The sequence below is a fragment of the Falco cherrug genome, chromosome 1 (assembly GCF_023634085.1).
Source record: "Falco cherrug isolate bFalChe1 chromosome 1, bFalChe1.pri, whole genome shotgun sequence".
Lineage (NCBI taxonomy): Eukaryota > Metazoa > Chordata > Aves > Falconiformes > Falconidae > Falco > Falco cherrug.
In genome coordinates, this window is record NC_073697.1 from 84,203,146 (window position 1) to 84,229,313 (window position 26,168).

At 38.4% G+C, this 26,168-nt stretch overlaps 1 protein-coding gene across 4 annotated transcripts in view; it reads right to left on the reverse strand.

Annotated features, from left to right (window-relative positions):
- Positions 1-26,168, reverse strand: part of TMEM132D (transmembrane protein 132D) — a 260,700-nt gene that overhangs the window by 186,088 nt on the left and 48,444 nt on the right. For 3 of the 4 annotated variants that reach the window (XR_008730638.1, XR_008730639.1, XM_055700693.1), the window contains exon 2: positions 18,065-18,953. The exons of the other annotated variant lie outside the window; for it this stretch is intronic. Coding sequence is in view for 1 of the 3 variants with exons in the window: in XM_055700693.1 (XP_055556668.1) it covers positions 18,065-18,953 (889 nt within the window). In the remaining 2 variants the exon portion in view is untranslated. The remainder of the gene's footprint in view (positions 1-18,064; positions 18,954-26,168) is intronic. 4 annotated transcript variants of the gene reach the window in all.

The following is a 26,168-nucleotide window of genomic DNA, read 5'->3' on the forward strand; positions in this document are numbered from 1 at the left end:
CTGATAATTGCTAGGCTTTACATGCCCATTAGGTTAAATATTCTTGAAAGTATATTCATCTAACATCACATTTGCATTCTGATGGCAGATGAGAGAAACTGGATATTAAATCTATTGGTTCCCTTAGACGGCAAAAAGAGCAAAAGAGTCTATTAAACCACAAAAGGAAAAAAAAAATCTAGCTATTTCCCATGTTTTGTCTGACCTATCTTCAAAACCTGCTAGTGTGTTCAATACACAAAAGAGGGAGTCCGTAAGGCGTACTAGTATCGTGTAGAAGGAAAATAATCAATTCTCCTGTTGACTTGACACTGGGCAATTTAGTCTCACATTTATTTCTTGCTTCAGCTCACCTGTCTGCAAAATGGAGTCAAGACATTTTTGTAAAAGACTATGAAACCTAAAGACCCTTATAAATGCCAAAGTCCTTTTAATCTATTATTATTAATTTTGGGGGGCTTAGCATTTGTTTTAGTTTTAAGCAAGACAAGGCATGTGATAATTGCATACTATTCACTTCTAGCTTTTCCAAAGCTTCCTAACATATTTACTAGTGTATACATTAGGATCCCGCAAAAAAAGCATCTTTTAGTTTCACTAACAAGGGCCTAAAAGTCTCTTATCAGCACCTCTATGAATAAATTACAATGCTCCATACACACACAGGTGTTTTTTTCAAGTTACATCCATCAGGAGACATCTCTGACATGGTTTCAATGTTACTGGTACCTGACTTTCATATGGTATAGTAGTCACCTATGGAAACAAATACCCCATCAGTAATGAACTTGTGATATGAATTAATTACCAAATTCTCTACCACTTCATGGAGATGTCAATCACCCACAGACTGTGACAGTGCCAATGAAAGGGCATGCTTTACATTTAAGCTGTTTATTTCAAGCTTGAGCAAAATGCCTCACCAGAGCAGATAGCTTTTGTTTTAGCTGAGCTGTCTTTCCAGGCTCCAGCAAAATCAGTTTAGCTTCTAGAAACAGCCAGATCTACTACAATATGAAGATGGTAAGTTTACCATAATTGTAAAAAATTTTGCAAGTACTGCCTTAAGAAACAAGTGTATAGTCAATCTCACAGTGCCTCTCAGGAGGGGAAAAAAAAAAAAAAAAAAAAAGGCATATTGCACCCAACAAGGTTCTGTCTGTTACTGCAACAAGACCATTGTGATATATACCAAGTGCCATGTCTTAACAATCTTTTCCTCAGACAACTGTAGGGAAACCAACCAACCACTGTGTGTATTCAGGAGCATTTATTCCAAAGACTGCTGACACTAAGTGCCTGGCTGTTCTGAAAACACAGGAAAATACCTGAATGCAACCAGAGAGGGCACAAAACATCAAGGAGAATTATCTCCATGTTCAAATGCACAAATTCAAGTTCAAAGGCTACAGTGTCTACCAGACACTGATCTGATAAAATGCTTACAGCTTTGAGAAGCCACTGGAAGCATCTTTCACTGCATTTAGATGTAGTTTTGGAAGACATTCTAGAGGGATTCTAGACACTTCTTACGGATAAACAGCTGTAGAAAATTCAGTCTATTTGAAATGGCCAGTACTCCTACACTCATAACAACAAGCAAGCACCAGCTATCTATACTTCAACACACACACACCCCAGATCTTAAGGTTACACAGCTGAAACATCTGCAGGGTCATCTACTCTACAATGTTGGACATGGACAAGTACTGGGTGCCAGTGCTGTTAGTTGCAGGCCCTGGAAATCATGTTCTTTTCACGTTCTCAGGATTTATACCAAGATAACCTGGCTCTGTTGTAACAAGTACCGACATGCACCACAGTTTTCTTTTGGAGATGCCTGTAAGTCTGTTATTCTTTCTTGCAGTTGCATAACAGGCCAATACTATAACTGGAATAAATTGCCATAGTTTCATTGACTATATAGCAATAGGCACCATACTAAATTTCAAAAAACTTTTTGTTTTGTTTTCATCTTTCAGAGAGCCTGGCTCAGAGACCACAAAGCTCAATTCAGCCTTCCTATACTTCCAGTTCTCCATCTTTGAATAAGGATGGTAACATTGACTGTTCTATACAGGTGCATCTGCATCTCTAAATATAAATACTGTATTTGAACTTGTTATAGTTATTGTTGAACTAGGCTGAATTACAGCAGGTATTATGTTTTGGGGTTTTTTTTTTCATCAACTGAATAAATAATAATACACAGTAAAAAAACATACTGAGTACATTGTAAGTAGAATGCAGTGAAGGATGATGAGATCAGCTGTAAGTAGGCTGCTGTCCTATGTGAACTTTCCATTTGATTATTATTTATCAATGAAGCAGCATTTAGTTCCGTATTCAAACTGCCTGAGAATATTCAGTACAAAAGCTTTGGTAACTCACTCCTCTTGAAATTATTCTGAGCCAGTAGAGCCATAATTACACTGTCATAATGAAGAAGGAAAAAAACACCCTTCTAACAACTAAATTCTTGTAAATTGCATTATGAAAGTGGTAATTCCCTCTGAAGTAGGCATTATCATGTCTTACTGCCCACATCAGTTCATTATGGTGCTTCTGCTATCCCAGTGGAGCCTTCGCTTAGTAATGAATGTTTTGGGATGATACTGCCAACTTGGGACTTATTACTTAATTGAATATAGAAACATTTAGGCCATTAGCATACATTTAGAAGTGTCTTATTTCACAGAAGTTAATTTATCTTGGGGAATGCCCTTCTTTCTTCCCTCCTCCTTTTCCTCTTTCAGTTCTTTCCCTGCAGCCAACTAACTTACTCATTTAGGTCCTAGTCCCTCCATTTGCAAGCCTGTGGTGAACAGCTTGCTATTTTAAAATATTCCTGAACTGACATTTTGAGTCTATTTACCAAACAAACAACACTTTTTATCTTCCTTCACAGCTGAAAAGTATCAACAACTCTAGGTGATTAAGAAAGTCTAACCCTGTTCATCTAAACAATGAGATTCTTCAGGTATTCCAAATTGTTTTATCCACCTAATTATTACAAGATTTCAAAGCCATGCATAAAGCATTTCTCCTGAGATATCTGGCTTAGAAAATTTTAACTCAAAGCTAATATAGTCCCTCTATCAGAAGGGTCAAGAAACTAAAATAATACAATGAAGGAAATTCCTCCTATTTCCTCATTATTAATATATATTGGAAAGATGACAGTGACTTCATTAAACTTGCCAACATGTACAGGATCCTGTGTGTCCTAAATTAAAGTTCCAGTCATGACAGATGTGTGAAATCATATGGTTCAGTTTCTTTATCAGGTATCAGCAAAGTCTGAACATCTGTATGGTCTCAAATGAGTTTCAAGGAAGCCCTGCTCTCCATTTGACACACTGGGCATCAAAACTGTTGAGGGTCTCCAAAAGCCTAAGAGATTGCAGATCACTAGAGCAAGATGTGTTCAATACAGTGATTTCCTAGACACGTTTCCAGCAGCACAAGCTATGCAACTGTGTCATCTGTTTAAGAGCTCAGAGCATACAAAACTCTCTGACCATTCCTTAGGCAGCAAGAAGTAAAATACTGAATGCTTCAGTAAAACAGAAAGTTGTTCATGCATCTGGTTCCCTATCAGGCTATCTGTATAATGTCTTAAAAAAATAAAAAGGAAATACGATGCCAGTATTCAAAAGCATGGAGTAATTTAAATTCTTTCACCCTAATATTTTGTGCACCCTGATTCAACCCTGTGCCATTTCCAAATCAGACAACCTGATTAGGGAGTACATGTAGGTACTTGCACAGGTCATCTCAGTTTTCTTCCATGAATTTCTAAGTGTGCAACAAAACCAGTCCATTCATGTTGGCTTGTGCTATTATATGCTTTCCCAAACAAAGTTATTCTCCTGAAACTACCGGCTTTCTAGTGAATTCAGGCCACTGCTATACCATGTAAGGAGCAGGTTCATCACCCAGTTTTGAATTCGGCTGGTGACTCTGACACATAGCAAATTACTGCTGGGTTCCCAAAACATTATGCTATTGCAAACCTTCTACAACTCCTGTGAACAGCACTTCTTTGAAATTAATCTGTTTCTGAAAAATATCAGAAATTGCACTGGTTACAGTCTTTTCAGACTGTCACTGGAAAAAGCCTTCCACTGTAACGCACCCACTGACTGTGGTGTGGAGGTTGATCATCCTGTCTTTGTTTCTTCCTTCTCCCTCCTCTCCAGCTCACCTTGGTCCTCAGAATATCACCCTTGTAGTGCTGAATGTGGCACTTCTCTGCATGCTTGAATGGTTGGAGAAAAGGGCTTTCTGCTTCTCCAGCATCTGTGTTAGAGCTGGAAATGATGCTGGAGTGGAGTCAGTATTATGACAAGGAGGTATTTTAGTCAGAGGGAGCCAGGATATAAGAAAGAGGCAAATACAATAGCTGCTTCTGCTGAAACTGTTACAAGTGTATAGTCTTCCTTCCAGCAGCTCATGTTTATTCTCTTCATCGTAGATCCTTTCTCTCTTAGCAATGCACACACATATAGCTCATCTCCCTCCTCCTTCCATTTAAGCTGTAGAAGGCCTACTTAAACACCTCTCTGAACTACAGCGGTAATGTTGAAAATTTACTTTCCCCTCCTGGGTTTGAATTTGTCCACAAACAATTGCTTTAGCTGGTGGCGACTGACATTTTTCTTTCAGGTTTTACAGATTGCTCCAACCTACAGACTGGCAAAGAAATTACTGTCTCTGCAAAATCTAGATCACAGGCACATTTTAGAAAGGGTATTTTAACAGATTTTTTTTTTCATTATTTTACATTGATAAATCAAAGTCAATTAGCATTTCGAGTTGCAGAAAAAAAAGCCTTCATAGATGCAAGTTCAAAAACTAGAGGCAAGCAATCCTATCCCTTAAATAAAATAATAAACAAAGCAAGCAAGCAAGGAAAAACCCATCAGGTGACTTAAGGCCATTTTCAGTATCTGTTAGCTTGAGTAATGAATACTTAACATAGGCAATTTCTCAAAATGACAATCCTTAAACTCAAACACTTCAGAGCTTTCAGGTATTAGATCCGAAGCTTCGTAGAGATACTTTTTGTTGACAAGCCTTTACAAAGCATGCTGCACCAAAGTTCACAGGACACAGCTGAGAAAGTAATGGGGAGACCACAACTAAAAATAGAAAGTAATGGGGAGACCACAACTAAAAATAAGTAGGAAAATGAAGTTTCCCTACACTGCTTAGGCAAAGACATGTTTTCTCCTTACATCAGATAAAAGCATAACCACATAGATAAATCACAGAGAACCACTGAAGTAGCTACACAGTATTTTGGGAGCTAGATCCTCTGACTTATATGCAACAGAAGATGGAATTTGCACAGGCTGAGGTTTTCTGCCCAATACAGCCTGTACGGTACCAAATCCACTGCATTGTCTTTGTTAGATGATGGGAATAATTGCCCCTTTGTTTTTGAGGAACATGAGAGTTTGTAGAAGTTTTTACTCATCAAAGAGCATTTTTAAAAAAATAACTAGTGCAAACAAAATTATACTCAAGATTTGGACACAGGCTCCAAATATGTCAACTTCTATCAAAATACTAAAATCAAACTCAATATTGACAATAACGCTGTACTCAGTGCTATTAAATATATATACACATGTATATCGCTAACCGTATGTTTCAATAATAAAGCTTCTCAAGCTTAACAGCGGAGTATATGCTGCACTAAGTGTTCAATAATATTATCAATTTGGGCAATGATACTAGTTACCTTGTCTCAGGTTGTACAGTTTTTAATAACTTAAAGGCAATACCTCCTGTGTTGACAACCACTGTTTACTGTCATACTTTTAAATTAACTATTACAGATTTAGATCAGATTATATCAACTATAACACACTTCAGATCAATTATTTTGTGCAATGGAGCATCTACTGTAGGCTATTACTATTGATATTCTTTGTGATAGAGTCAAATAAATCTGCCATCATAGACAGTAGCTCTACTCGCCTCCATTCTCATAGGATTTCCATGCCATGGGAAGTGGGTCTTGATGCAGCAGCCCAGAAAAAAAGGTATGGGAAACACGTAGCAGAGCAATAGGCCCCAGCCCCTATTACGATTGAAATGTAAATAGGAATGAGGGGCACAAAGCAAGTACAAAGCAACTACACTGTAAGAGATGCTGTCAATGAGTCAGACTGGATTCACTGTAGGCTTCAGGATACGATGCTGTGAAGCAAAATACTGTTTAGGACTGTAAACATGACAACAGGATGGGCTCCATGCAGGACTAGGAGGCAGAAATTCTTGCCAGTGCATGAACCAACTTAAAGAGAAAGTTGTGCTCAGGTTGGCAGCACTCTCCTGCACAGAACGGTGTTCTGGCTATGCTAGCAGTAAGAATGAGATAAGGGCTTCAGAGGATCCAGTAGAGCCACATGGCAAGAAAGAAAGGTAGAGGGCATTTTCCTACAAAAAAATAGCTTTTTATTAAGTAAGGCTTTGCTGAATATGGAAAAGCAGAAACAAGCTGGTGACAAGTCCAGGGTTTAGCAATTTTCAGCTAAAGATGTCAGATTTTCAGATGCCAAAACACTGATGAGGGATGGGGGGTTGGGATAGGGCAGATCTACATTTTCTGCCTTTTTTTTTTTAAATGAAAATTGAATTTTTGTTCTGCTGTTTAATTTTTCATCAGGAAAATAATATCTGATTAAGTCTTCCTAGAAGACCTAGGAACTAGTCACATTATTACAAAGGGAAATAAAACAACTCTATGGACGGGAAAGGCAGTTGCCTCAGTTGTAACGTTTGACAAAGCTTGAAAACACAAAGGAACAATAGTAGCAATGATAAAACTGTATAAATAAGCTCTGGGAGAAAACATAGATATCATTGGTCTGAAAATAGTTAACATCAAGAACTGATGAAGGCATCCTTCCCAGCAGTGGTTGTGGCAGGAATAGTAGAACAGGAAGACATCTTAGTGATACTGCTTGCCTTACAACTGGCAACACAGCCACAAGGAAAAGGGAGAGAAAACTGATCTGAAAAGTGACTGATGCTGTGGAAACAGGAGGAGAAGGAAGAGGAAGCAGTCCCCAAGGGAGCAGAGCAGGCACATTGAAATGAAACATCTCTACTCGAGATCTGCCAGCACAAGATTGTCCCCAGCTCCCTAAGACCCTGGGGGTGAACACCAGCAGAGGAAACAGTGCTTTGGGACTGCACTGCTGTACCAGCTTAAAACTCCACATCAATCTGGTTGAAGAAGAGCTTGCTGGCAGAGGATCTCTGGGCAGCATGCAGGATGTTTGGAGAGGTGAGCATCCCAAATCCAACACGGCTAACAAGAAAGAACTATAGAGGATATGTTACGCAAATAATCCTAGTTTCAAATTGTAATCACTTCTGTTTGATTTTTGCCACTGTTCCTGGCAGAGCAAGGCTGAGGATTCACTCACGTACTGTATCTTAACAATGAGCCAGAAGAGATGGGTGGACTTTATGATTTTTGCAGACATGACAGATCTATTATTTGCCAAGTTGATATACATGAATAGATGGAATTTGATAGAGTAATGAGACAATTTATTAAAATATACCATGGTGTTACATAGGTTTAACAAGGATGTGTCAGATCTGTTTCTTTAAGAGAAGTGGTACATTTAAAAAATTTAAAAGGGCTCAGATTTGCCATTAGAAATGGGAGACTACTGTTACATTTCTTTGTGATAAAAAATATCCTTTTGAGATTGCCTAATGCATTTCATATGAGTGTGCTCATTCTAGATTAACTGGTACCTTGAAAAAATGTGAATGCAACATCGTGAAAAGACAAAATAATTCAGTAATTTGAAACTAAAGAAGTTACTTCCCCTCCAATGCCTTTTATTCCTCAATCCACTTTACTTTTGTTTTTTAAAGTACATTGAAAATAGAAGAAAACCTTACCTGGATGGAATTTCATTTTTTGCTTGAATATTAGGGGAAGAGAAAGGAAGCTCACTGACCCAAACAAAGTTTTACAAGATTGTTCTATACAGAACATTTGGCCACCAAGATTAAGATGAAAAGAGAGCAATAGTCAGATAGTTTTATGTAAAGATATACATAACTGCGCATCAACAAGAATACAGGAAGAGCATATCAGACTGTAAGAGACTGTGTCAGTGAGAACCACCATTTCCACGGCAGACGTTTGTCTCAACATTGCTATGGCAGGAAACTCCCACCATTGCCACAGCAGAGGTATATCTCAACATTGCTAAGGTAGGAAACCCACTGACTGACACCATGAAGCAACAGGGGGAACTAATCCTGAGAAACATAACCAAACTCTTGTGCATGCACCTGGGCCTGGGGTCAAGAGGATTGAGGGGCCTGGAGACCCTCAAGGACCACCCGACGGCATTGGGCATGCACATCACTGCCAGGTGGAAAGTGTAGTTAAGCAGAACAGCTCATGACAAGCCTATAAAAGAATGGAACCAACGAACATCAGACCGAACGTTCCCCCACCAGACTTGGAAATGAATCAGGCTTTCGGAATACCACAGCTCCAGGGTGGTAGCTATTGCTGTGAACTCTTTCATTCTTTCCTTCTTCTCTCTCTTTATCTATTGCTTTCTCCTTTGCATTTGCAAACCTGCTGTCAGGCAAATAAAGTTCCTTGGCTCTTGCTTCTATTTTGAGTCTTAATTCTGTTCCTGAGAATATAAGAACCACCTCGCTCCAGTTTTGGACCTGCATGCGACACAGACCCAACATCCAGTTCCTAAACTTGTTGGTAATAACTAGGAAAGTACAATAAACTGGAATGGACATGTTCATCACAACAACCAGACCTGGCAGAGGGGTTCTTGACAGACAGTTGAAAGGCTGGTAAAATACTTCTATAACTTTTTGCCACTGTGTGACTCCATGTACTGGCTGGGGCACATCAGAGCTAGAAAGAAAACTTTCATTGGGTTTTGCACAGGCCTTGCTTTAGTAATAGACATCCAAAAGCAGACGTGAACAGAGCATTGTGACAGCCTCTGAACTTTCTCAGGGAGCATGTTTCCCTGTCCCAGAACAACAGCATGAAACTATTTTAACTCTTAATGAAATGGGAGGCAAATGGGCACTGACCCGTTGCGAGGGCTGTCCCTGGCCTCAAGCTCAGAGGAAGCATGGGTGTTAGATGTGTAACACCCCGTTCCTAATAAAACAACAAGAAATCCTTGCACAGATCAAACAGCATTAGGGGGAGTGTGTGCACAGCAAAACAGTCTGTGTGTTATCTCAAAACACAATGTTTGATGCTTCTTTATCTGTGTTAACACACCTTAGAAGTCACACTGCTCCCAGTATAATGCCTTCACCCAAACCCTTCTTCCTGTTGGCTTCACTTTATCAGACAGTTGGGGATTTAAGTACATCACAGTGACATCTCCCACTATTAAGTGAAAGTGTGATGGATGACAGGAGCAGCACCTGCAAACAAGGCAGCTCACACCTTGTCAGCGCCAATCATATTTACCATCTGTCTTCCATTTATCTAACACAGACCTGACAGCCTTCTTTTATATTGTTTCATTTCTTACCACAAAGGAGTCTCTAATGTTTTCTCCATTGAGAACTGACAAGTTCTACGGGAAGGAAATAAAACTCAAAGACATTGATTCCAGAAATGTAGTATCTCAAATCTCCCCACTTGTAAAAAAACCCACCAACAACACAAAAACCACACACACACTAAAAAAAAAAAAAAAAAAAAAAACCCAACAAAAAAACAACCAAACCCTCAACAAACCAAAACCCAAACAAAACAAAGCCAGATGGGGAAAATTGTATTTGCTTGACTACCTTACAAACAGGCTGTGAAAGTTAATTCATAGCTGTACAGCACACCAAACACGACAAGAAGAAAAAAATTTACCAGCCAGTAGCATAGGTGTGATTTCACCGTAGCACTACTTTAGAAAGGCCATCACTGCACAAGCTTATATTAGAATATAACATTTATTACGATGAAACAATAAAGATACAAGACTGTCATCTTAGGCGCCGGTACGTAACACCCACTTTCTTCAACGTGTCACTTATCTATTTTATGCCACTGAATACAATCTGTCCGAATACAAATGCCAATGAAGTGTCAGCCCAGGGGATCACCAAGAGACTTACTTGGTTAAAGGCCACCTTTACAAAAAGGGCAAACCAAGCTACAAGGCCTGAAAAACTTGACGATACTGTAAACTTGCTGTTTAAAATCTCAAGGTACTGTTAAATAGTGTCAGGCATCATTACCTTTCCTAAACAGTCACTTTGCTTCTAGTCCACGTAAAAAAAGGCTCAGAATGCTTTATCTTTTATCCTCTTTCCACCCCAAAAAGGATTAGACACATTCTAAGTTTTCAGATTTCCTTAGTACCAAAAGCTGTCTTTTGGTCATTCTTTACATTTTGCAAATTACATTTTAACAAACTTTGTCTAGGGAAAGAGGCAAGAAGAGGGAAGAAAGATCACATCTCCTGAAGTTACCTTAAATGCACTTTTTTATGCCTTCTAAAAATCAGAGTCATATTCAGCCACCAATATAAGACACATGGATTCTAGAAGTTGTTAAAATCAGATATAGACTTCCTGATCTGCTACTGTCATATGGCCAAAAGAAACGTCCTTTTGCCTATGACAACATGGTAACATCTCTGGAGATACGTCCTTTGCAAGGACAAAGAACTCAGGGAAAATGTTAAATTCATTTTTACATTAAGACTGAGCAGTGGAACAGCTGAAATTTAGAGGCTGTAATTAAAGAGAATCAGAGGTTGTGGTTTTGTTGGTTTTTGGGGGTTGTGTGGTGGTGTGGTTTTTTTAATTCCTCCTCTCTCCTTAGTTTTAAATTGGCAAAGTAGTCCACAAAAACAGCTTGAAGAGGAAGGGAGGTTAAAAGAATAAAATAAGTAGTCAGTTATGCGTGTTGTGGAGAAGATTTTAGGAGCTGTTTAAAACGGAATGTGGAAAGGGATGTTTAAGTGACAGAACAAACCAAAGCTATAGACAGAGGAAGTGAAAAATGCAGATCAGGATTCTTTTCAATCTGGCAGAAGAGGTACGAATTCAGGGTTTGGATACCATGAAACACCCACATAATCTAAGGTCTAGAGGAAAGCCCATCTCATTACAGATTTTTGTGTTGCTGGTAACCTTCCTGATCACCACTTATTGTCTGATTGTTTCTACTACTAAAATATGATTTATTTCAGCACTAGGAATAAAATTTGATTTAGCTCATCACTAGAAGAGCACACAAGCAATTTGATACAATGTCAGTCTTGTTCAGATTTTCTTGCTGTATAAAATGAGTGCTAATGATCTTGACTCTGCTACCCTCATGTATTCATGCAGCCTTTTTCATGTTTGCTGCACTATTATTGATTTATTTTTAAATAAAACAACGAGTAAAAGAAGTTCACATAATCTAAACTCTAGGGGCCTTTTAGGAAAAAAAAAAATCCCAGTTATCAATGAGCATGGCTTATTCACTAACACAACTTCACACTAGTCACTGTATTCCCACAATTATCATCAGAAAGAAGATATTAAAATACCACAGACAGACCAAAAAATCCTCTCAATTGTTAATAAAAATGGTACCTATGTATCTCTGACCCATAAGTTTAATTTACAAATGCAGAAATATCATAAATACAGTTTATGTAATATCTCACCTTTCTCACAATATCCGTTTTACAAGTTTCCAGTATGACCTTCTCTAATTTCCTAAGAATAATGGTATTTTACTTTTTACTTCTTTCCTCCAGAAATCTGGTGATAGAGTTTGACAGTGAAACCCAAATCTATTAGGTTAGGATAATGTAGACCAATTTAACAGTATAAAAATCAGGACACTTCTTGATGCTAGTGAAGCTCAACCAGATTTCTTCAAAATGCAAATACATACAACAGTAGCAACACAAACTACACTGTAGCTTAAAAAAAAAAACAAAACCAGAATGTACTTCAATTAAATAGGAGCAGCATTAGATCCTGCATGCTTCCCCATGTACCACCAGGATGCTGTCCTATCGAACACTGGTATGCTATGGCAGACTGTCAGTTTCTGCCAAAGTCCACATCACAATGTGAGAAGAGATAGATGCAACATAAAAAGCACATTTCCCAATGTTCTGGTAAACTCTGGTACCCTGGACTACACTTCTGAGTGAAGAAATGAAAAGAATGTTTTTCTATATTTTTCAGGAAGTGGAAAAAAAATAAATCTGATTTGGAAAACCAAAGAATCTATAATCATCAGTTGCTGTCAGAACTTTGTTCTTAAGGGTTAATAACTGTATATAATTTAGCACACAAGATTCACTAACTACAAGTTGAATAGCTGTTTAAAAAAAGAGTTACAAATTTTTTTCACTCATGAATGCATTTATGCCTGACATTATGTACTTCAAGGCAGTTAGATCTCTACCATGTTGATTCCCCTCCAGATTTAGGAAAACAAATTTAAAAGGTTGCAAGCAGGAGGTATCAATATAATCAACTTTAAAGCAAAACATGCTAATAAAGAAGAACTGTATGTACACTGTAGAATCAAAAAACTCATGTTGCTACGTTTGAAATACTATGGGATCCCTATGTATATTAATTGTAATGTATGTAACAGCACAGTGTTAATAATCAGCAGTAATTTGGGACTGCAGCAAACAAGAACTGCAATTGCATAACGCTAGGAACGCTGAAGCATTCATTACTGAAAGCATTTAGAAGGACTGACGTGAAATAATACTTTATATGTTTTCCATTCTCAGCAAAAAACTGAAAAGAAATCTTTATCTGAAATGTCAGTTTCCAGTATACATATCTTTACATTTGGAGAAAAACAGTAAAACAAATTAGATTAGAATATTTTCCAAAAACTTCAGGGATCCTTCAACACCTTTTGATGGGAAGGATAGAGAGTCTTCAGCCTTCTCTGGTCACCAACATGTGAAAAGACGACAAAACAGTCTGGGACTGCATAGGCTGTCTGTCCAGGGCTGGTCAGTGTCAAGGGACTCTCAGGTTTTCCCTTGATCCAGAGGCACGGCTGTGGGCTCTACAGCAGCTTTCTTTGGGCTAGGATATACCACACTATTTGTGCCTCTGCACACAACTCTCCCATGTGGCCAGTTACAAAGAATGCAATGAATAATTAATTTGCATTAAAAGCAGAGAAGATGATATGATAAAAGCACAGGACACTCAATCACTTATTTTATAAAGACATTCAGTACTGCTTCACTGGGAAGATACAGTTGCTCGTTGCTTGTGTACACCATGTCATCTTCAAATAACTGTTGATACTAGCAGTGATAAAATGGCTTCAGAGAACTTAAGTGACAAGGCCAAGACCAAAGAAGAAGCAAGCCTGTGAATTAAGCTGAGAAATCAGTCAGCTTCTTAAGGCTCCATGTTCCAGTCCAATCTTACAACCTGATGCTTACAGCAGTATTCCATATTTATCCATCATATACATTTTATCTCCTTCCTTCCCTCTAACTCTCACACCCATACAGAGTCAAGACAAGTATTTTTAATTTCTTTAGTTCATTAAAAACCAAAACCTAGACCTTATAGTCCAATTCTTTCACAAAATTAAAAACAGTCAGTTTAATGTTCACCACTGTAAATCTTCCACTGCACAGAACAGCAGTATGAGAAAAAAAGAACAAAAGGTACCTTTCCCTATATATTTTATTATTTAGCAGTTTCTAGAAGGTTCCCCTCAGAGACAATTTCCTATTAGAAAGGGGATAGAGTTTACTCTAAACATAATTGTTTTGAAACAAAAAGTATTCAGTAGTGATGAGTAATTTTTGACTTTCAGTTGTTTTTCAAGGCTGTTTCTTCTTTTTTGACCTGTATATCCTACATTTTCCATCTGTTCAAGCCATGATTTCCAGTCCACTGGAGCAAAAGCAATGGTAAAAGAATTTTGCCAGCAGCCCTTGGCCTCACTTTATGACTACAGTTCCAAATCTGGCTGCCACTCAAGGTAGAACTTTTAAAAATAAGGCACTGTTTCAAAATAAAAATTAATAAAATTTTCTCAGAAAAGAGTTATATTGGGGGGGCAGGGAAGGGGCCCTTTATCAGAGAGGAAATGAGAGTGAGAAAAGACCAGCTAGATGCAGCACACAGTGGCTTTATTGGTATCTGCAATACAGGAGCAGAAACCACAAAGACCAATAGCCATTAACGTGCACAACAATCACCGGCACACCCCTCTTTGTCCCAAGGAGCAGTACTGCTACTGCAATCAGAGGACACAGCATGGAGGTAGTCACTATTCACCACACTGCCAGGTCAGAGAAGGGGAAACGAGAAGGAGGCAGATTAACTGATTCTCTTAAAGTCACCCTGGAAGCTTACAGATTATTGGGTACCAAACTGGCGTCTGCAAGAAAAAAATCTGATGTCTTCATTATATGACAATGTCTGGCAGTGCTAACCATGGTAGCCTCTTATTAACTAGATGCAGCAGATACCCATAGAATTCATTTATGGACTTCACAAATGAAGGACCTAGAAAAGTTTTTCCTTACACTCTTTGGGATTCCCTTCCAAGCCTTGGAACCCCCAAGTTGGAAGCAGCTGGGAGTTTGTTAGAGCGAAGTCCCACTTCTCAAGAGGCCTGTGAAAAATCAGTCTGGTGAATCATGTCACCTTGAAACACATTACTTTCTCTATAGCCCTTAGCTCTAAAGCCTGCTATGTGGTCGGATTAATATGCAATCCTGGATTTTCCCTGCCTAGTTTGTATTGCATAACAGGCATAGATTTTCTCATTTAGAAATACAAAAACTGGCCACCAGTTGGTGAAACAGGAAAAAGGGATCATTTGGAAAATACAGAAGGACCTTCTCTGTCTAACAGCTCAGGCCAGAGACTGCTCTTCCTCTCCCCAAACTGCAGGTTTTTTTCCTTAGACTCAACATTTGTGTTTCAGTGGGCAAGGTCTGTTATCCTTTCCTATGTATTATGATCAATCATTTTCTTGATTATTTATACAAAGGGTCATTTCAGCTCCTTTTTGCTTCATCTCAACTCACAGGATAGAGGATATGTCTGCCTATGCCCTCATACTCACATGTTCTAACAGGACGAAGTTTCTTTCTGTCTACCCTGACCCAATGTCTGTACCTCTACAAACCAAGATAATTTAAAGTTTTAGGGACTTGAAACTCAATCAGGTCACAAAAAAATTCTCCGATGGCTTTTACACAATGCCAGCTGAAGAGTCTGTTGAGAAATCAGAACAGGCAGCATACCACACATGCAGTCTTTTGCTTAGGTGACCCTGTCAAAAGAGAACCTATATGGTGTAATCATAGAACTGTAAAATGGTTTGGGTTGGAACAAACCTTTAAAGATCATATAGTTATGGATAATGGATATACTAGACTGACATGCAATTCTGAAACAGGGCCTTATTTCAGTCAAACTCTACCTCAGCATCTAAAGCACTGAAGAGTTTACTCCCAAAGAGAGGGCCACGAAAGAGGTGTTAGCATCTTGTTTAACACTGGGATTATAGAAGAGGCCAACATAAAGAATTTAAGCCAAAGTATTTAATCAAGCTGAATTTTTTGCTCTTACATGGTAGTTGCTTTTTCCCTTACAGCAGAATATACATATAATTTAGCAACCAATGAAAACTAAATTAGCTATGCACGTGTCATGGAGGGATTAATGCAGAACAGAAATACTACAGTTCTGACCAAGAAAACAACCAAACAAAAGCTTAGACATGTAGTTTGATCAAAGACAGACAGGCAATAATGCTTTAGAAGAACAGTAGAATAGATACTATAACTTCCCTGATATTGTAGCAGATTAGTCTTGAGGCCAGTTACTGTTAGAAAAGTAGGTCGAGAGAAATCAAAACTCATGAAAGCGACATGATTAACAGCAAGCTGTTACAGAAGTTTGGTTTTAAAAGGTAACAGCAAATTGATGTTTTTGAAGAAGAAAACACCACATTTTTCATTTTGAACTGATATTTGCTATCTATATTTAGGTTTTTTTGTGGTTTATGATACCTTAGATCTCAAAATGAAGAGCTAAAATATAAACACATCATTTCTTTTTGTTCCAGAAAATTAAATTTAGAAGCATTCATTTAAAAGTCCAGGTGTTCAGTTTTCATCCTAATTTAAACAAAGCAAGATTTTTGAAAATTTTACAGACCTACATATAATTATCATGATTATAACTAGCTCTACTTTAAACTGATCACAGCTCACAGAAATATATATGCTTTGAAGTCAGATTTCTACAACCCTGCATTCACAAATTAAAAACAATGAATTATTTTTACCTTAATTCTCTCTTAGATAGAAAAGGGTTTTAATGTTTATTTTTAAACCAATTTTCATATGTAGTAGAAGTTTCCATGCATGTCTGAAGTAATATCTCTTTAAATTCATAAAGACAGGCATCCCTGAATGCTTACTATGAGGAACTCTGTCATCTTGAAATTAGTCACTCAGGAAATTACTTAAATGTTAGGCAGATTGACTCAGAAAATGAAAACCTGATATGATAAGGAGTGTACATAGCCTACTGATGTTTGCCCTCTACCAGATGAAGAAGAAATAACTGTCCTTGAGACAGCATCTAAGTGCTGTGGTAATTCATTTTATAAATTACACACTTGCAATGGAAAAAAGGCAGGGGGTGGCAGTGGGGGGGGGCAGGAATAAATAAATCATGAGAATTACTAGTTCGAGCCCTTACTACTTAGGTCAGTGGAGTCAAATCTGACTTACTCCTTACTCCACTATGCGGTATACATATAAGTTCAACAATGTAGCATTTATAGCTTTGTGCCATTTTAATAATTGAGCCCTGAAATATATCTTGGAGACGTTTTTGGAGTCTGAGGTGCATAACCACCAGAGAAAGGAAAGTGTATTTTGTCTCAAGTCAGAGTAGGATACAATTTCTTACCTGAAGGTACCAAGCATCTCTAGTGCTCAGCAGCAGCTGTTAGATATGGTGCACCTGTGACATTTGTAACAGCAGGGAGTTCACCGCTCCCTGCTATCATGCACCTCCTCTTTTGGCAAGTAAGTTTTGTGAGCCTTTGTGGGCTTTGGCACCAATGGCCATTTCTAGGACAAAGACTGAGGACAGGTTAGTCAATCTCAGAAGCGAGATTACAACAGTTACCTCCAGTTCTAAAAAAGATTACATGAGTCATTGGTAAGGGATAAAAATGAAATCAGTTCTACACACAACAATTTTCCATATGTCAGCCACACCACCTTAGTTTATGGAGCTGCAACATGGAAGGGCAAACTTAAAAAGACAACTGGACAGCCTCACTTGCACGCAATGCACATTGCTCTCAGCCACAGTACAGCCTGATAGTCTTTGCTGTTCTTCCTTGTATTAATACTGGTGGTCATAGTGAGCTTCCCACTCTAATACCCCAATGCTCAGAAAGCAAAGTAAACCAATACAGCACTTGACATTACATTCAAATCACCACCACCACCCCCCTCAGGTATTTTTCATTTTCAGAAACTGTTTTGGTATAGCAATAATACTTAGGAACATCAAACATACTGTAAAACAGAACCAGGCTTACAATAAGTTGGGGAAAGAGGTTTAAGCATATAAATCCTACTTAGATGCCTAATTCTTGCTCACATCCCAGGACTTGAGCTTTGCTAATTTTAACATAAGTTCAATAATAGATTAGGAGCATGGCAAACTCTAGCTCAGGAGACTTTACATGTCATCTCCTATTAGCACATAGGTAGGTCCAACCTCTACTATTCCAAATTTTTTAAGTGGTAATCAAAGGACAACTTCAAGAAAAGGCCTTTCTCACTCAGAGATCACAACTCAGACAATTCATATAATATTAGACTGAACAAGAGGAGAAACGTCAAGACAACCAGCTGCTATTCAATTTCTGTAGAGCTACAATGAAGGATTGTTGGGCAAATTAGACATGAGAAAGTGACTTTCTATACCAAGAGTAGAGAAACAAAGAATAAGGTATCGAAGAAATAAAAAACAGCCTTACCTCAGTGTGAACTGATCTTCTGTTGAATTTTTAGCAACAGATACAAGGAAAGTCAAAATGTCACCTTGCTTGACAGTCTTTGGTGCATACTGGATGGCAATATTATTATCCAATTTCATTTCACTTAAGGAAGGGCCAGCACGTGTCTGGAAAAGAAAAACACTTCCAATCCTCTGCAAGGGAGGTCCTGACTCATCAATGTCATTGTGCCCTGGTTGGATCCCATTACTTTTCCTTACATCCTCCTTTGTACATTCCCCTTTCTCATGTCCCGGCTGTATGGCATAGTAAAGTTCCACAGGGCTCCCTTCAGACTGATTCATTGATTTCTTACGGCCAGCAACAACCGTGGGGGGGTTAAACCAGCTTGGCAGGAGCTCCAGCTCTGCCACACACAACCCCAGATCTCCTTGCAATCTGCAGCTGCCTCTGACTTCCCGTGTCTCTCTGAAGGCAAACACCCGCAGGCAGGGCAGCTGTTCCATGGTGTTATAGTCATCCCAGTCCCTGCCCACAATGTAGAATAGGACCTGGACTTTGGGCTTGCTTGGGTAAATTTTGTCATTCATTATGAAGGCCTTAAGTTTCCAATTAAAGGAGAACTTGTTAGTAGATCCAAATGGATTTGAAGCCCACATTAAGTCCTGGGGCACTACTTGTTCAATGGAAAAAGGTCCATAGCTGGCATTTAGCACAGGTGGTCTCTTGGATTTGTAGATCAGAAAGGATTCCACTCGGGACTGCAAGCTAGAATTCCTCATAATATCCTGATTAGCTTCCTTAAGAAAGAAGGAAACATCTGCATTGTGGATACGATAGGTCACAGGCAAGTAAGTTGGCAGTAAAGAAAATCTCTGTATACTCTCCAGGATCCCTCGACTCTCCGTCACTGTTGAAAGGAAAGGAGAGTTTAAAACATCAGATCTTCAAGTCATACTGTGACATAATTTCGCAGGCTTTATTTGAAGGGATTGACAGTGCTGCAGCTGGTATTAGTGGCAACAGTAAGCATCATCAATGCATGCAGAAGTAGCCTAGGTAGACGATGATTTAGTTAGCTTGGAAAACACTAGGTTATTATATGTTCTTACATGGCAGCTAGAGTAAAAGAGGTAGCTTTTGTAGGTTTGCCCATGTCAAAGGTCGCACGTTCACTTGCAATAGATGTTTATTATTGGAGAGGAAAATTACTGAGTCAGCCTCTGCAACATAAGATCACTGCACAGGCACATTTAAAAAAGGAATCTGAATACTGAAGTTGTACCTGTACAAGAAACCAATGCAGTGATTTTACATCATCAAATGCTGCGCATGGAATACTTAAGAGTTTGCTTCAGCCTTCTTTTCAGCACTCAAGCAATAGATGGACTTTAGGTGCTTTACTGCTAAAGGCTGAATTTCACTTTAAGAACAGTTAGCGCAATAACCATTTATACAAAAGCTCCTTGCAACACTCTGGTACTAGAGGATTTCAAAAGAAGCTTTATTTGCATCCAATTTATAGTCCCCTCTATTCACTTTATCTATGAAAAGCAGGGTTTTTTCTGTAAATAACTATCAGGATTCGCTCCACTGTTGTTGTTGCCTACCTAACCCTACATTGTTCCTTAATACAACTGCATTATCTGTAGGCTGTACATCACTGCACACTGAAGGAACATTTTCAGTGACACTGAGCTTCTCACTGCAAGATACCTATTTTAACTGTGCCATCAAGCAATTACCTAAGGCAACGTATCATATTAAAGAATAAGCTCTCCTTCCTTTCTAGGAACTGTCACTCCCAAAAAGTAAAAACATACACTGGTAAAAAATACAGATGCAAATACAGTATGACCTTTCCCGTTTGAATGTTGGACCTTCGTGCTTATGTCTTCACACCCTAACACCCTAATTGTAAAATAAACTGCATTTTTTTTCCATAGCAAATTCAAATCCTTACCCTTATTCAGAAGAGTGACAAAGGGTAACTACAGACAGAATTTTCAAAAGCAACCCAGTTTCCCAAGCTCTAGTCCACAAATGTTTAATTTGTCCTTATTTTTTGTTTGGCATCTGACTTAAATATTTATTTGTTCATCAAGTACCAGCCTAACTGATGTCAGTTACTGCTAAACACCAATCTACCACTTATTCACTGCAATTCATCGCAAGTACTAGAACAGAAGAGGCTTGTTACCTTCAAATTCTATGGGAAGATATTGTTAGTTCCTAGAAACCTCTGGTTTCAGACTGCAAGCATTCACCAAAAACAAATCTGGAAAATGCCTCTCAGCAATAAACCATCTATTCTACCTAGAGCCTGCACAACCTGAAAGTGGAGTTCACCTTTGCAGGAGAGGAAGCCACACCAATGCTACCCATAACCAGCACATGAATCATGGCACCTCCACAACAATGCAGTTAAAGCAGGAGATCTCACTCTGCCGCAGACTCTGCCCAATCTCAGACAAGTTGCTTATGCTGTGCTGCTGTTCTCTGTCCAACTATTTCTCTCCCCTCACCCTTGATCTGTGTAGACTGCAAATTCAACAGACTCATCTTACTGTCTATATAAGAGCACCAACGACAATAACGAGGCTGTCATCTTAGTTAAGGTCTTCAGGCATTAATGTCATGCAAACCAACAAATCAGAAAACTGGAGCAAAGAATTTTCTATACGGAAAAAGCAAAATCAACTTGCTATTAAAAGGGGGGGGGGGGGGACGACCACAAAAAAAAAAAAAAACCAAACTAAACCAAAAAATATAACACACACACCCCCCCCCAAAAAAAAAACCAACAACAACACAACAAACACAAACAAACCCCAGATAAGGGTGGATATCATTCAGCTGTAAGGCAGAAGGCACAATTCTTAGAATGAAAGGGGTCAGGAAGAAAAGATTGCAGAGAAGAGTTTCACAGTTTTGGATATCTTTCTCTCAATCTTGAAAAAATGAAATTCCTCTCCCAATGATCAAAATAAACCCTTACTTTTAAAAAAATTAAAGTAATGTCAACTCTTAAACCCCAACTAGAATTTGAAATAAGTTCCATCTGAAGAATTGGGAAAATGGCCTCAGCACACATTATCATATGGGACTGTAAACTGCAACAGCAATAAAAGGCTGAAGTCCCCTGATCCCTAAAGCTGAAAAACTCAGCTTAGATCTTGTTTTATTTTAGAGGAAGTCACACACAAGGCTTTTCTGCTTGTTTTTAATCAAGAGTAAACTGCGGAGACTCTGAATTAAAAAAAACCTCTATTTTAGTCTTGGTCTTTTCAGCATTCAACTCCCACTCTCTCTCCAGATGTTCACTGATAGCAGATGAAGTTTTTGAAAACATTTTTCTAGATAATCCTCTAATAGAGATTTCTAACAACTCTAAATGGCTTTGCTAGTACTTAAGAGTTGCAAGGATCCATCTCTCCTGTCCAGCCCTAAGGCAAAATCTGTTCTGCTGTTGTACTCTTCAGATTATCCAGCCCATAACAGTGTTCCTCCATTTAATGTCCCATTTATAAATTCCACACTCATTTTATACACCTCCCAACAGCTTGGCAAAGCACCATTAAACACAGTGAGGCATCAAGAAGGCAACTCAGACAGTGGGAAAAAAGCTCAAGGTATTCAATTTTTTATTTCCCTTCTTTTGATTACAGCTCCCTCCCTTGCATTCCACAGGGAGAAGTACATTATTTTTATATTAAAACTAAAAGTGTTTCACTAATATTTTTTTAATCATTTATTTTAGTGTTTAATTATCTAAGGGATTAAAAATCTTCCATATGTTTTCCCCATCTCCACAGGACAACATTCCTCAGAGTTTCTAGATCAATGACTCTTTGGAATAAGAAAGCAACACAAATGAAAAAACCCTGAAGGTGAAATGCCTATTAAAAAAAGGAAACAATCTCACCAGATAGAGCGTGGTCCATTGGTTTTGAAATTTTGGGGCAATGGCAAACTGGTCTGATCACTGTTGCACTTCCTCCTATCATCAAGCTGTCGATGTGCACTGAATATAAATTGGCTTATGCTGGAAGCTGACAGCAGCTTTCCAAACAGCCAAAGGCCAAAAAATCAAACAATTTTAGACTTTTATCTGGGGAGAGTTATAATCAGCACAAACAGAAAACAGTTCTCAAAAACTACACTGAGCTCTGCAGTACTATCTGGATTTCGACCATAAAAGTTTATTAAGGATTCTGAAGGATAGGAAACTAAAACCAAAAACTATCAGCATCCTTAATTGCAACCATGACTGTTTTCATACCAATTATGTATGTTTTTATAAATGCAGAATTGCAGAAGATTACAATTTTATGTGTTATTGGGTGAAACCCAGCATAAAAGTGGAGCTCTGAAGATGTGTACCTACCCTAAATATTACATAAGATCTATACTATAATAATCAAAATTCCCCAGGAATAAGCCACCTGAATAAATAAGACAATAATCACACAGTGATTCTCTGTTTTAGGATGTCAAACAAAATAAAAGATAGGTAACTTAAGCGCTGTTAAAGAAACAACATCAATAAAAAAAAAATAGACCGTTCAATTCAGGAACTGCAGTTTACCACTATAAACCTGAAGGCTTGTCTACATGGGGAACTTGGCAGCAGAATAACTAAGTGCAAGAATACAGTACATTAACTAGGCCTTACTTGTTCTCTGTGTGGATGTATGGCACAGAGCGCGTCATACTCTGTGTCAATACAAAAGCAGTGGTTGGTACCAGACTAAACCAAGCATTGAGGAATTTAATCTATCCGTATAAGGATAGATCCCTATGATCCATAGAGATCTGCTCAACTTTGAACTGATCACTTGTAGCAAGCTGCAAAATCATTTTATCTTAAGCTGAGACACTGCAGAGGAAAAAAACAGATTTTTCCAGAGGACCACAGCAAGCGATGCCTCACCTAGCTACTGAATCTCGAGGGGCTGACCCTCAGCTGGAGTAGGCTGCTCCACTGCAAGGTCTGGCCAAAAGTAACTACTCCAACTGCAGAGTGGCGTTAACAGGATTCAGGAGATGTCCCAAACAGTTTGAAGCAAACCAATAAAATCTAATTATGATGCTGTGCTTATGCCAGGAGCTACTATTTCTCAATCCTTTAAAACTACATCTGTATTTGACCTCTTCTGCTGTGAACGGTTTGTTGAGGATTTCAATCAGTGGCTACCTGGGAAAGGGTGCTGTATGAGGGTGGTTTTCTTTCCTTTCTCTTTAGCAAATCTTCCCTGACTGACACCTTTAAAAATACTTGTCATGGATAGAAAAAGCAAATTCTTTGCAGGTCAGTGAATTTGGGGGGGAAAAAAAAAAAAGTCCTAGGAAAAGGCAGCACATTCAGTCTCCCTCCACACACCCAACGCTAGCGCACATGATATATCCCTGAACGTGACACTGTAAACATGCTGCATCTACCTTCCTAAAGGTCATACTGCTTTCCTCATTAGGCTCCTAATTTTGTACTGCAGACTGGGTAAAAATCTTAAATCTTTATTTCTTTTAATGTTGTGTAACAACAGCTCTCAGTCAATAACAAAAAGCACTATTCACAGCCCAGTTTTACTGTAAAGTCATTGACCATGGCTTCAGAAAACTGAAGAAATCTGCCAGACCACTAAATTCATTCTATATTGCCAGATACTAGGGCCTTCACTGTCCTAACAGTTACTTTATTTTTAAAACTATTCAATCCACAATCATCCAGCATTCATGAGAAATAAAACACTCTTACAATCAATTAGATAATGCTACTATTAAAAAAAAAAAAAGTTGCCTTTTTCTTGTAGATTGAAGGGAACAACTTCTTCGGATAATTGCCTTACCAGCTGCAAGCTTAGACTGGTAGTGTGATAGATGAAGTTTGTTGCTGTATCTTGGGGATTGAGATAAGTGGTTCTTTTCAGCCTGGCCAGAAATTTGACCTTTTTAGTTAGTTTCAGCTGATCTCCTTGGACCTTTTGAACTCTTTAGCTCTCCCAGCTCTGTTATGCATTGCAATATTTTTAGCCAAAATCTCTAGGGAAAAAAAGAATAAATTTGGAAGCATGATCTATTTCCAGATCGAGAAACTAACAGTTCCGATAAAACTTCATGCTCACTTTTGGAAAATCAAGACATTTTGGTCTTAACCTAATTAAATGGCTGAATCCACTGATGCTCAAAAATGAGGCTGTTTAAGCTATTTACACAGTGAATGCCATGCCCAGGTGTATCTCAGTCAGTTGTTAACTGAGGGATGATTTACTCTTCTCAGTACATCACTTAGAAAGGACTGAGTCAATTAAGACTGTTACATGAATATCTGAGTAGGACCATTTCAATCTTTTAGGATTTGTTGGCTGCTTGTCATATTCCTTCCTTAGGTTCAAGCATCTTTCTGAGCAGCCCCTACACACAAACAGACAAAACTGGAGTTTTCCAATGATGACTTACTGTGTTCCCTCTTTTGCCAGTTTTGTGGCAGTGCTGATTTTCTTAAAACAATTAGCACTGCATTTTCAAGCTTTTGTAAGTGCTATGCTTTACTGAGAAGAGCTTTATGACACAGTGACAAACTGATGGGAGGTTTTGATCTTAGACAGAAAGGCAATACAGGCTTTATGGCAGTTGCTCATTTTGCTTTTTTAAAAGCAATGAAGTTTTCCTTGGCTACACTTTGCAGTAGTGCTCAACAGAAGTCCAGAGGGAGGGACCACTGTAGATGGAGAACTGCACAGCACAAGAGGCTGTAAAGAACACTAATAGCTCAGATGCATTGGAGGGCAACAAATTAAACCCACAGGAAAGAACCACAGTGCACCACGTGATCAGAAACCTGCAAAACCACATAGGATCTTACTGCAGATTATTTTCTTTGAAACCATTTTCATGCAGCAACACACCTAACCTGTGCAGTAACACAGAGTCAGGAAAGTATTTTAATGATTTGATGCCATAAACACATCAATCTATCTTACAGATATCCGCATTGAAAATTGCATGCTGAAGTTATTTCCTGACAAGAAATAAAACCAAAAGCTACGAGAATTAATTTTCTATTAGCTTATACTATGTTATATCCATCCAAAAGTGAATCGCTTGGTATCTAGTTGGACAGGCTAGCTATCTTCCCTACTTATCATCTCATTTTAGCATTGATTTTGGAATTTAATTATATCATTACATTTTTAATGCTTTTGTGGCCAGAAGCCTTAACCAAAACCAAACTTCATCAGAGGGAGCAGTATTTGCCTGAAAGAATCTAAGATTTTAGTTAATAGACAAGGTTTTAAGAAGTGAAAATTGATGCCAAAATAGTGATGGGATTTACCAAAAGTCATAAAGCCAGCATGTATTCAGAGTTAGAAACAAGTCATAAACCACAAATTCCTCTCTGTAGTCAGTATTCAATATGAACATTCCAAAAAGATTTTCAACAGTGAAACCTGAAAATGTAAGGAGCAGGTAGATGGGTGGGGGTAGAGGATGAGGACTAAATAAGCCAGATTTTCCTGTATTCTTCCACTACTTTGTCACATCAGCCAAAAAAAGAAAACTCTTGTTCAACATTTCTGCCACAAGCAAGTAATAGAGGAAGTTGAGCCATCACATCTTCAGCACAGACATAGAGTGAGATGGCAAGCTCCTGCCTATGTTTCATAGGAACAGTGCAGCAGGTAGGTTTTCCTATACTGAATATGACCTACTTCTTACAAGTATTTAATTATGAAGACATTATTATGTGTAAAAATGTTCAGTGTTCACATTATTCTCTATACAGCTGTGTAACACAAGGCAGAAATAACAGTTGATTCATTACTATCACTATTCACATTGGAGCACTGATTTCCCATCAGTCTTCACCCACATACTTGGAAAAGGAGTATCAGCATCTACCTTCCATACCAGTACAGAAATAAAAGAATCCAGCCTATCTGGCATCAGAACCCTAATCTTTCCTCCTAGTCATATCATTAGAGAGCAGTTTCCAAAAAAAATCTCATGCTTTTGGTAACAAACACCATCATTCTAAAGCGCAAGTACCAACAGAACAGCAATAAGGCTAAATCGATGTGTCACAAATAGGAAAACAAAACCAGAACCCTGAAACCCAAGTCAT